The following is a 12,998-nucleotide window of genomic DNA, read 5'->3' on the forward strand; positions in this document are numbered from 1 at the left end:
TATTTGTAGCATGGTTAATGTAAATGTATGAATCTTACTTGGTTTCTCAATTCAGATAATGAATCGGGAAACATATTCTATTTGCTCTTTGGTCCCTATGTTTGGGTAGTTTGTTGTAAGAGTTCAGATTGCAAAAAATACTATCCCTATGTACAAGAAGAAAAATCTCAGTCTATTTAATTTCTTAGTTCAGATAGAAATAGTTTGAATAGCAAAGAATATTAAGTGTGGGTATTTGTATACATTTACAGAGGGAGAGAGAGACGGAGAGAGAATGAGGTACATAATCAGAAAACTTATTCTGTCACCTAAGATGGTAAGAACAAGATAAAATTTATGGCAATTCCTACCTCTCATTTATAATACCAGATAGGATGATGACTGGAGAATAATTGCAAATCAATCACTATTCTAAAACCTTAAAATATGAAGTAAATATCTTACATTATTTTAATATTTTATACATTTCATACTAAGTTGATTGCATGAAGCATGAATTTGACAGACACATTATATAGGAAAAGATTATAAATAATTTTAGTCTGAATTAAATAAGAATTATTTCGTAAGCAAAAAATAAGAAGTCCAATTCTGTTATCTAAGATGGTGTGTTTACTGTTAGAAAGTACTAGAAAGAAGAAAATGGGTACTGTGATATTTCAGACATAACAGAGGTTTAGAGAGTAATATACACTATCCTGGCTATTATTTATTATAGGCTACTTTATTTTAGGCTATTTATTTATCACAAGGAATAGCTGCAAGACTTTCAGAAACGTACTTGTCGAGTCCTTAGTTTTTGCATTGCTGATATTACCTCCTTATTTCTTAAAGTATAAATCATGGGGTTTAAAAGAGGAGTGAAAACAGTATAAAATATGGAAAGAACCTTATCCACTGGGAGACTGCTAAAAGGCCAGGCATAAATGAAGATGCAGGGACCAAAGAAGAGGGTCACCACCGTGATGTGGGCACTCAGGGTGGCCCTTGCCTTGGCCATGCCTGCTGAGGAGCGCCGTCTCACAGTAACCAGGATGACTGTGTAGGAGATCAGCAAGAGCACAAAGGAGCTCATGGCCATTAGACCACTGTCTGAAAGCATCAGTACCTCAAGAGTAAAAGTATTGGTGCAGGCAAGTTTGATAACCAGGGGAAGGTCACAGAAAAAACTGTCCACTTTATTGGGGCCACAGAATGGAAGGTTTACTGTGAAGACCAACTGACTTACTGAGTGCAGAACCCCAGTGAGCCACGAGCCCACCACAAGGATTGTGCACTTGCGTGCACTCATGATGGACACATAGTACAAGGGTCGACATATGGCTACATATCTATCATATGCCATGGCCACAAGGAGCATCATTTCACCACCAGCAAAGACATGCAGAAAGAATATCTGGGTCATGCAGCCCTCAAAAGAGATGGTCTTGTGCTCCATAAGGAAGTCAATAATCATTTTGGGGGTGGCAAAGGTGGATAGACACACATCAATGAAGGAGAGGTTACTGAGTAGAAAGTACATGGGTGTGTGTAGTGCAGGTTCAGAGATGACAGTGAGCACAATAAGGAGGTTCCCCAGCACAATGGATACATAGAAAAGTGTGAAAAATGCAAAATAGAAAAGTTGTAGCTCTCGAGAACCTGAAAGACTGTGCAATATAAATTCAGTCACTCCTGATTTATTTCCTTGGTCCATGATTTCAAATTTCTGAGATGGGATCAGAAATGTTCCTGTAAAGTGAAATGGAAAAAACATCAGAGTATTGTGACAATATATGAAGAAAGCCAAGCCTGATTTCAAATTCCCCTCAGCATATTTATGTATTTAGATCCTCATAAGCACACAAATAAATGTTACATGGAGTCATTTATATTGTAATGACTGTATAACTTGGTTTTCATCTCTGAATCCCAGCATAATAGTCATCTTTTAAAAACACAAGTTAAAGTGCCTGGGTGGCTTAGTTTGTTGAACATCTGGCTCTTAATTTCAGCTCAGGTCATGATGTCACAGTTTGTGATATTGAACCCCAAGTCAGGGTCTGCACTGACAGTGGGGAGCCTGCTTGGGATGTGCTCTCTCTCCCTTTTTTTCTCTGCCCCTCCTTTTTTCTCTCTCTCAAAATAAATAAATAAACATTAAAAAATAAAAACAGAAGTTTACATTCACTTTCACATCTAAAGTCATACTGATAATAGTGTCGTCCCCCTTCTATAACTTCCATCTCATTTTAAATCACTCCCTTTAGGTAATCAACTTTACTTATTTCTGAGTTCTTCCTCCTATTTGTATTTTTGAAAAAAATAAACATGTGCTAAATAAAAATAAAATCAAATAAGTAAATAAATAAAACTTCTGATAAATAGGAAATACAAGGTGTGAGTCACACTGACAGGTTTCAAATGCTATTTCCTATAGCTCCTGGCAATGTGACCTTGGAGAAGATAATTTAACTTTCTGTGCTTCAGTTTTTCCTTCTACAAGTTGGGAGAAATAATAGTATATGCCTTAAATGATTATTGTAAATATTAAGAGAGTTAGAATAGATGAAATATCCAAGACAGCCCATGGCCCATTAGAGATGTTCAGTAGATATTAGGTATTATGCCTTTGTTCCATCAATGATGAAAATTTTGGCAGGAATAACTAAGCATAATACCTAAATTATTAACTATGTATTCATCCTACTTAAGAGAAGAACTATTTCATGCATTTTAATTGTGTCTATTTACTTTTAAGCATGTTACTATTTGAGTTAATAATATCATATTTTTATCTTTTTAGTTAGACTGTTTCTAATTTAGATTCTTTGCAAATTCATGATGACTTTTCTACCCAGTGACTCTGAATTTCTGTGAATTTAACGTGACCTTCAGTCAGCATTAAGTACCAAAAAATCCCATATTTACTGATATTATCAATCTAGATCTTCTCTATCAATTTATGTAAACAGATGTTATGATTCTGAAGGAAATTACATTTTATTCATTCTTTAATATTTTTCTATAGTTCCTCACTCATAGATGATGTTCAATAATATTGATCCAAATATACAAAAAATAAAAACTTTGGTTTCATATCAGCTAAAAGAGAATTGCTTTTATTTTCTTCTACATGCTAATTATCCTGTATAGTTTGGAGGAAACTCAAATAAAAAAAAATTCTCCTTAAGAGGCTCTGATTCTTTTCCTTGAGAAATAGCTCTCTTTTGATAACTTCTGAAGTTTTACTTGACTATTAAAATTAAATTACTAAAGATGATCTGAAGAAACTAAATAGGATGCGTAATGAAGAATAACTGAATACCACAATAAGAAAACTTACCTTTAGAAAGGTAGTGGCCCTGAGTTTTTTACTGAACTCCTCTAACAGCAGTAGTTATGACCATGTATATTACCTATAAATTATATATATAGTATCACTACACTAATATATACATTATAAATTATAATTAAAATTTAAGAAAGAATATTTCACAAATGTATAGAACCCTAAATGTTGTTATCTTATACACTAGCAGCTTACTTGCTTGAGTATGTACACCCTACTTTAGAGTCTACTAATTAAGAAAAGTAGGTGGCTCTTCTGGAGTGAAATTCCTCAAAAGCCTGTCTTGTGAAATGTAGACCATTAACTCATTACATGTAGTACTCCATTTCTGGAGGAGAATCCAGGAAGCCTTTGCAGGGCAGAAAGAAGCTTTCTCACCTTGGGCAAAATAATTAAGATGATAGGGTCTGTCTTTAGTTTGTCTCTACTTACCTTTGTTTGTCAGCCCAGTGGTCTCTCTCCTTCTCACTACTCCGTCTTTTATTTATTCTTAACTGTATCTTAAGAATACAGGGTCGTCATGTTCCTCTGTCCAGACACCTAGTAAAACCTGCAGTAGATGAGGTAAATGTCCAAACTTCTGTTTCTTTTTCTAGAATTAAGGAAAAGTACTATAGGGGTCTATAGTACTATTTAGCAAATAAAACTCATTTGCTAAAATCACGAGTATGGGCATCTCTTGTTACTGTCATATATATATATAGAAAAAAAGACCTCCTGTAAAGTTTGAAAAGTGGTTATCTTTGGGTAAGAGAGTATAGTAGTTTTTATTCTTTATCCATTTATGTATTTTCTGAGTTTTTCTTTCCTGCAATAAGCACATAATCTTTTTATTTTTTAATATAATTTATTGTAAAGTCAGTTTCCATACAACACCCAGTGTTCATCCCAATAAGTGCCCTCCTCATGCCCATCACCCACTTTTCCCTCTTTCCCACCCCCCATCAACCCTCAGTTTGTTCTCTGTATTTAAGAGTTTCTTATGGTTCGCTTCCCTCCCTCTCTGTAACTTTTTTCCCCGTTCCCCTCCCCCATGGAAAAAACGGCAAAGCTCTTTTTGATTGACACATTCTATTTTTTAATTTAGAAAAAATCAAATAAGACAAAACAAAAATTAATGAGAACACATAGAGTTAGTAACTGTTAATTTAAATATATACCCCTAGGGGTGCCTGCGTGGCTAAGTGAAGTGTCCAACTTTGGTTCCAGTCATGATCTCATGGTTTGTGAGTTTGAGCCCCAGTCAGGCTCTGTGCTGACAGTTCAGAGCCTGGAGCCTGCTTCAGATTCTGTATCTTCCTGTCTCTCTCCCCCTCCCCTGCTTGCACTCTGTCTCTCTCTCTCAAAAAATAAACATTAAAAAATATATATATTATATATATATTATCCCTATATATACAGTACATTTTATTTTATAACCCCATTTTATAACCCATTTTATTTTATTTCCCCATGTCATTATAGTACTTTTATACCAGTTTTTTAATATACTTCTTGCATTTTTATTATATGGAAGTTTTCAATTTTCCCTGTTATTAACATATAATAACCTTGCTTTTATTTAGCTAACTAATTAGGATACATCATTATAATTATGGAACTCAGATATTTTTGACTTATTGTACCAAACCTTATATCACTAAAATTTTCTGTAAGAATATTTATTTGTCACATCACCCTTTACTGACAAGATGGTGTATTACACCATTTCTTTTTATTTATTTGCCTCAGGATAATACATCTTTATTGATGTTTCAATGCATAATGATTATTAGTGGAGTTAGCACTTATTAATGAATTGGCGATTTGTATACATATTTTTTTCTCCTCAGTTGCCTATCCATGTCTTTTGCCCATTGAGTTTTCTCCTCAGTTGCCTATCCATGTCTTTTGCCCATTGAGTGCTTCATCTTTTTATCTTCATATCCGTGTATCTTCATGTATCTTTATATCTATAGATATATAGATACTTCATGTGTTAAGACATTTTTTACAAGTATTCCACAAATAGTTTGTTCTTTTCCTTTTAATTTTGTTATATTATCAATAAAATTAAAGTATATAAATAACTAAGACCCATCATTTTTCCCAAGTAGTTTTGCTCTTATCTTGCTTTAAAAGTTTTATAGGGGCGCCTGGGTGGCTCAGTCATTTAAGCATCCAACTCTTGATTTTGGTTCAGGTCATGATCTCAGAGTTTGTAAGATGGAGTACCCCATCATAGATCTGCGCTGAGGGGAGCCTACTTGGGGTTCTCCCTCTCTCTCTCTCTCTCTCTCTCTCTCTCTCTCTCTCTGTCTCTCTCCCTTTCCTGTGCACACACGTGCATGCATGCATGTGCTCTTTCTCTTAAAAAAAAACTTTAAAAAAGTATTCATTATTTTTTAAATTTATTAAAAGGCATATCGGTTATTTAAGCATTTATGGGCTTTTTAAAAATTTATTTCTGAGAGAGAGAGAGGGAGAGAGCGAGAGAGCGAGCATGAACAAGGGAGGGTCAGAGAGAGAGGGTGAAGCAGAATCTGAAACAGGCTTCAGGCTCTGAGCTGGCTGTCAGCACAGAGCCCAATGTGGGGCTCGAACCCACGAACCGCTAGATCATGACCTGAGCCGAAGTCGGATGCTTAACCTACCGAACCACCCAGGCACCCCTATTTAATTAGGTATTTAAGCAAAACTTTTAAGAATTAAGCAGAAGCATATTAAATAAGTAGTTAGCAGTTGAAGTTTGAAAGGTCTCATCTTCAAATGCTGCCTATTATTGGACAAAGGGGAGTGGCAGTATTGAGTGAGGTGGTTGTAAAGGATGGCATTTTATGGAAATCAAAGCCTTATACTAAAGAAAATAGAATTCCATCCTATAAATTACAGCTATCACTAAAGAGTTGGAAGATGGTAAGGAATGGGTTTTCTCAGCATGCTTGGGAATTTGAAATTTCTGTCTCATCTGGCTCGTCACTTTTCCTAATACCAGGGTAAAGAGCCTTATAAATAAGCTAATCTCTTTTGCATGTTCCTTGTAATTGGAAATATACTACTACTAACTAGTATATATATATACTAACTATATTAATCTCTTAATATAATCCAAGCCTTCCTATAAATATTTTCCACAGAAATATAAAAATCACAGAGATTCTTTTGATCTGAGGATGCTCTAAGACCCTGTAGACCAAGAAATGATTACTTAAGAATCCATCTTGGGGTACCTGGGTGGCTCAGTCAGCTAAGCGTTCGACTTCAGCTCAGGTCATGATCTCATGGTCTGTGAGTTCCAGCCCCGCTTCAGGCTCTGTGCTGACAGCTCGGACCCTGGAGCCTGTTTCAGATTCTGTGTCTCCCTCTCTCTCTGACCCTCCCCTGCTCACACGCTCTCTCTCTCACTCTCGTCTTTCTCAGAAATAAAACACTAAAAACAAGAATCCATCTTAGAGAGCTTTAACCACCAGAAATATTATTATATGTTATTAATTCAGATGAAATTTCATAAATGATAAGGAATACAGGAATATTTTAGTATAAATAGAATTCCTGGATCACTCAGTCCTATAATTTGTAAGAAAGACACACAATGCTCAGACTATACAACTAGCAACCAGACCAAATCTTAATCCAAATCTCTGCCTTTAACTATTTAATTTTGAGTAATTCCATTAACTATGCACCTTATAAACTTAATAGGAACCTTATGGAAAAACATAATGCATGTGCCTTTCTGCCCCAGTTATTTTTAGGTATGTTAAAGGTAAAAGACCAAACAAAAATTTTTGGAGGGGAAAAAGCTCCATAGGAGATAAAGTATAAGTCGTATGCAATAAAGAAGATGGGCTCTCAAACTTTTCTTAATGAAAGTGAGCTAATTTTTACGCATGTTCCTCTTTCTGAACACTAAATTATGGATTCTTTAATCACTGAATAACTGAGTCACCGAAGCCTGTACACAAATACTATAAGATCCATAAAAGAATAGATACTGAAATAATCATTGTAGTTCACACTAAACTAAGAATGATTCAGTGTACACACAGTGTTTATAAATTGTCCATCAATAGTTTTTAATTAGAATAATCCATGATGCCATTAAAATAACTGAAGTAACTAAATATCTTTTTTTTATTTCACTAATGTTTCCACTTGGAAAACCTTTTTTGGTTTCATCCAGTTACATAGAAATGATGTTTTGCATGTGTATATGTGTGTGTGTGTGTATGTATGTATGTATGTATAATACTTGGTCATTTACAAAGCACAAGACCTGTAAAAATCTAGAAGCTACTAAATACAGAATAAAATTGAATTATTATACATACCCTATAATTTTTGGATGAGATAATTAGCTCTCATTTCTTGTGTACTTATTATGTGCTAAGAATTCTATAAGAATGTAAGTAAAAATATAAATATACAGACATAATACAGAGGTATACAGTATATATATAAACATATATATATATATCCTATTAGAGTATACACACATACACAATCTTTAGCAAAAACTGCATATATATATATATGTTATATGTATATATAAAATCTAGAATGCACACAATAACCCTTCAAGTATAGTTCTATCATTACAATGCCAAATCTCAAGTCAAATAATACGGCAAACAAGCAACGAAGCCAAAATTTTCATTGTAAAAATTGTATGCTAAGCATTCTAATAATGGTATGTTGGCATAACATCAGCATGGAAATCAGTGCAACAACTGAAAAAAATATGTGTCTATATGTGTAAAGAAGCAATTGAACTTAAGCAAATATATTGACCATTAACTGTGTCACTACAGTAAGTGCCATGCAATTGAAAGTAAGCTTAAAGATAACAGTGGCTGATTCTGCAGAAGAGGGTCTGAAGTTTAGTTCCATACAGAAAAATGAACTCAATCAGAGCATGAAGAGGGAGGGGAGCTGAAACATGGATATACAAGGTCCATCTTATTTCTATAATTAGAATATTATATTAAAATAGTTCATTTACAGAGACCTATTTGAAGTGGCAGAAATATTAAAACTTACATGAGTCATTATGCAGTCACCATACAGACTCACTAAGAGAGGTTGGAATTTGTCTACTGTTTTTATTTCAGCACTGTCCCAAGTATAACCTGAGGTGTCATGACGATATGAGAAATATGTTCTTTTCATATGGCTTGCAATAATCCTCGTGCTTTACACATTTTAATTAAAGGAAGTAAAGGTAAAAATGTATTTCTCAATGATGGATAATTTTGTCCCACTGGGATGATTGCTAACAAGCCCTTTTATATCAGAGACCAATAAATATTATTTCTATCTAGGGATTCACATTACTGGAAATCATGTTCCCAATCTATCTACACATTAGTTATTTTAATGCCTTATTATAACTGGTATATAACTCATTTTCTATGAAAATATATCCACAGGCAAGATTTCTGAGTGTTTTAGACTCTTCTTATAAAGTAACTCATTCTCTCTGCAGGTTCAGTTCTGTCCCAATCACTAATATTTAACACTTTTGTTGAAATACCAATTGTTTTAGGCCACATTCTAGCCACTGTAAAGATAGGTATAGCAAGAAATTACAATATTGTAAAACTATGAATCACTTAGGCCAAACAGAATATATCATTTTTGTCTGTATTCTCCAATGAAATTTAAGTCAAAAATTTATAAAAATTGAATATCTACCACATGTGAAACCACAAATGAGATTTCAAAAATGTGTAAAACAAAGTACTTATCTGTAAATTACTTGGAAATTTTAAGGGCAATTAAGGAAAATAAACAATGTAACATAAAATTCAAAAGAAGACCATATGTATTATAAATATATGTATAAATATAAATACATATATACATTTGTAATGTTTTAATATGTGTATATACATATAAATATATGTATAATGCATATATACACTATGATATGTGGAACATCAGGAGAGATTATATTTTGTTGAAAAGATTAGAAAAGGAAAAAAAGAAAAGAAGGAAAAGGATGAGGTAAATACCAAAGACACAGAAGAAGACAAAAATGTATATTTGCAAAAGACCTTAAATGGGACATAAATGTTGTGAAAGGCAGAGATGGTGATAGAAGATTACACGACACCTACAGACTAACATAAAAGCATGAGTAAAGGAAGTAGAGGTAATCAAAGAACAAATGCTCTAGCTTCACTAGAATATAGCATATATCAGAGTTTTATTGGACTATATTTTAGAGTATCTTAGATACAGGCCTGAGGATTTTGTAATTAATTTGTTGGAAAATGGAATGCTACTCAACCTTGTCAAGTGCAGGGGAATATGCTTTATGAATATATATCTGGCAGTGATTGGGGAATTAACTAGAGTATATAAAATACTAGAGGTGAGTAATTCTAATTGGAGGCTACTTGAAAAGTCACTTATATGTCTACTGAAGTTGAGAATGGGCATAGACAAAAAGGATAAAAGTTATAAAAATTTTGGGGATTGGATATTCAGATTTAATTGTCTGCAAGCCAGTACCAAGAGGGAAAGAAATCAGAATATAAAAAATCAGAAAGAACCAGAGGTATTTCTAGTCCTGGACATTTCAAACTTTGATCCATGGAGCCCTGGAGGTATTGTGCAAGTGTCCCAACATATTCCTAAGGGGGAGTGGAAGTTCCAGATCTCCCTCTAATCTAGTGGTAAGACCAGGTTTGTAACTACCTGTTTGCATAGTAAGTTCCTATCATTTCATACTTTAACAAAAAGTTTGTCAGTGCTTATTTTTATTTTGGTTGAGAAAAAATTAAGTAGGCACCTTCTGCAGATGAGGGAATGGAATTCAAGAAAGTTGAACCATAGAACAGATCTAGGCTAAAAACTATGTCTCCTAACTAAAAGTCCAACCCTTTCCACTAGAGTGGACAAATCTGTTCAACCAGCAATAGTATAGGAAAAAGGGTGCCCCTTACAGTAGGAATATTTGTTAGACTTTTAGCTACTCATTAATAGCTGCTTATAAATCACTTTTGGGGGCAGCATTTTTGCTTAGTACTTTCCTAGGGATTTGGGGAATAAAGGAACGTTTTTACTTAAAACCTTTTTGTGGAATGTGAGTGGCTTTTACTTTCACCATGTTTACACAGAAAGTATTTTTTGGCCTTAATAGCAGTAAAACCTATTTATTCAACAATATTTATTGCATGCCTACCATGTACCAGGAAATTTTCCAAGCTTGATGGATATAGCAGTGACTAAAACAAAATCCCTGCCCTCCATGAAGCTTTTATCAGGTAGTTGGGAGAAGCAGACAGTGAGCAAAATAAATAGATATAGAATATAGTTTGTTGGATGGTAGTAAATGCTACAGAGCAAAATATAAAGTGGGGAAGGGTGATAAATATTGTTGAAGTTGTTGCAGTTGTAAATGTAGTTGTTAGAGAAGACTTCACTAAGGAAATTAGTTTAAGAAAAGACCTGAAGGAAGTGAAGATGTTAAGACATACAGATATCAAATGGAAGAGAATTTCTTCTAGGAGGAGGGGATATCAAATACAAAGAACCTGATGTAGGTGCCTGGAATTTTCTAGAAATATTAACAAGAACAGGTTGACTAAAGCAGGGTGAACAAAGATGATAAATGTTTGAGTTGAATTAGAAGAACCAAAACTATTGGGGCTTATAGGTCACTGTAACAACTATAGTTTCCAAGTGCATGGAACAAATGAAACCTTTGGGAGTTTCTGAGCAGAGAAGTGAAATGACGTGACAGATTTTATCATGATCACTTTAACTACCATATTAGAGTAGACTTAAAAGTGTGGAAGCATAGAAATTTACTAGGAGTAAGTAAGTACCTGTAATAATCTAAGCAAATGATGGTGATTTGGATCCAGTGGTAGTAGTAAAGGTTAGAGGCTGTGAGAAGAGGTCAGATTCCAAGAATACTTTGAAAATAGACACAGTAGAATTTGCTGATCTAGAACAAGAGATATAAGAGAGTGTATGGAGGCTAATTCCAAAGCCTTTGGACTGATCACTTGGAAAGATAAAGATTTCATTAACTGAAATTGATTTCTCCATTAACTTGGAGGACCAGATATTTGAGGCATTATTGGGAGTTAAATTGTAGACATGTTAAATTTGGGATAGGTGATTATATATCCAAGTGAGAATGGATAATGAAATCTGGAAATTGAAGGAGAGGTCCAGTTAAAAATATAAAGCTATGTATTATCACCATATAGTTTTTAAAGCCTTGAGGTTTAATGAGATCATTGGTGGAGAAAGACTGATGGTCAGGACTCTCAAGGAATAAGCTCTGGAGTAGTCTAAGAGGTCAGAGAAAGGAGGAAGGACCTCAAAAGAGATTCAGAAAGCGCTTTATAAAGGAAGCCAGTGTTCTAAAAGCCAAATGAAGAGTGTTCCAACAGGGAGAGTGTGAGCAGCTATATCAAATATTGTACAACTGTAATGGATCAAGTAGGATGTGGATTGGGAATTGATCTTTGAATTTAGCAATAGAGAAGTCACCAGTAACCTGGAAAGAAGCAGTTTTAGTGGAATATGGAGATAAAAGCCTTACTCTTGTGGACACAAGAGAGAAAAGGAAGAGAGCTATTGGTGACAGCATGAACAAGTCTTCAGAGATTTCCCCGTAAATATTTTGTTTATGAACAAGGACAAAGACGAGAAGTGGATTAGTAGCTAGAGGAAGAATTGAGAACAAAACAGTTTTCTTTTTTCCTATTTCTTTTTATTTTAAAAAATTAACTGTAACTGGTGAAAAAGGTCTAAGAAGGAAAACAAAATTAATTACACAAAAGAGAGGGAAAAATAGTTGAAACCTTGAAGCCCATGAAAGAAAAAGTTGAATTTTTTAAAAATCATCTGGGTTGTTTTTCTTTTGTAACAAATGCAGAAGACAATGTTATGGAGATGCTGAAAAAAATCGTGTATGTGAAGGAACTATCAAATTATGTTAGCATAAAGAAAGACAAAAGAAAATCTTAAACACCTGCCTAAATATGTAATGACCTAATCAATGATCATAAATTTTAAAATTTATTCTGGGAAGCTATTCTAAGACTGGTTCTTCTATATGGGAGTATTAATTTAAAATGTATCATTGTCAGTGCCCTAAAGTAACTAAGTAGGTATTTAACATGTATATTTTGAATTAAAATCTTACCTCTCTTTGAAGAAAGTTGATGAGGAAAATATAATTCAATACTGTGAGTGCTCCTTTGGGCATTTGATATATAAATCATGATCCTAACTTGTGTTTGATACACAGAGTCCATTGAATATACTTTTAAATTAATAGATGTAAAATACAATAATGAACAACTAATGGCTTTTCCATTATAATAATTCTTATTTTCTCATCCCCTTCAGTTTACTTATCATAATTGAATGAACAAATAATTTAGTAAAAGAAGATATTATATTGTAAAGTACATATTCAGAAAATTAAATACTTTTCTATGAAAAAAATCAGACCTCAATAAATAGATTGCCATATTTCAGAGTGGAGAAACTGAAGAGTATCACAGAAAAATCAAAATTCATGATTAGTTTCAAAAAATTATGCAGTCCAAACTGTTATATGGTGATTGAGTGCAAGGTATATTGACAGTTTGTTCCAAAATTTTATTATTTTATTTATTTATTTATTTATTTATTTATTTATTTATGTAAAATATTAGAG

General features: G+C 33.6%; 1 protein-coding gene across 1 annotated transcript; it reads right to left on the bottom strand.

Moving 5' to 3' along the window:
* Positions 1–745: 745 nt before the first annotated feature.
* LOC120223720 (olfactory receptor 4K15-like) lies at positions 746–3,807 on the bottom strand. Its single transcript, XM_039221946.1, is given in 2 exon segments — positions 746–1,731; positions 3,764–3,807. A coding segment is annotated over 1 exon segment (951 nt). The 5' UTR covers positions 1,697–1,731; positions 3,764–3,807.
* Between the last annotated feature and the right edge of the window lie 9,191 nt (positions 3,808–12,998).

The sequence above is a fragment of the Hyaena hyaena genome, unplaced genomic scaffold (genome assembly GCF_003009895.1).
Source record: "Hyaena hyaena isolate Hyena2069 unplaced genomic scaffold, ASM300989v1 scaffold_1042, whole genome shotgun sequence".
NCBI classification, from domain to species: Eukaryota; Metazoa; Chordata; class Mammalia; order Carnivora; family Hyaenidae; genus Hyaena; species Hyaena hyaena.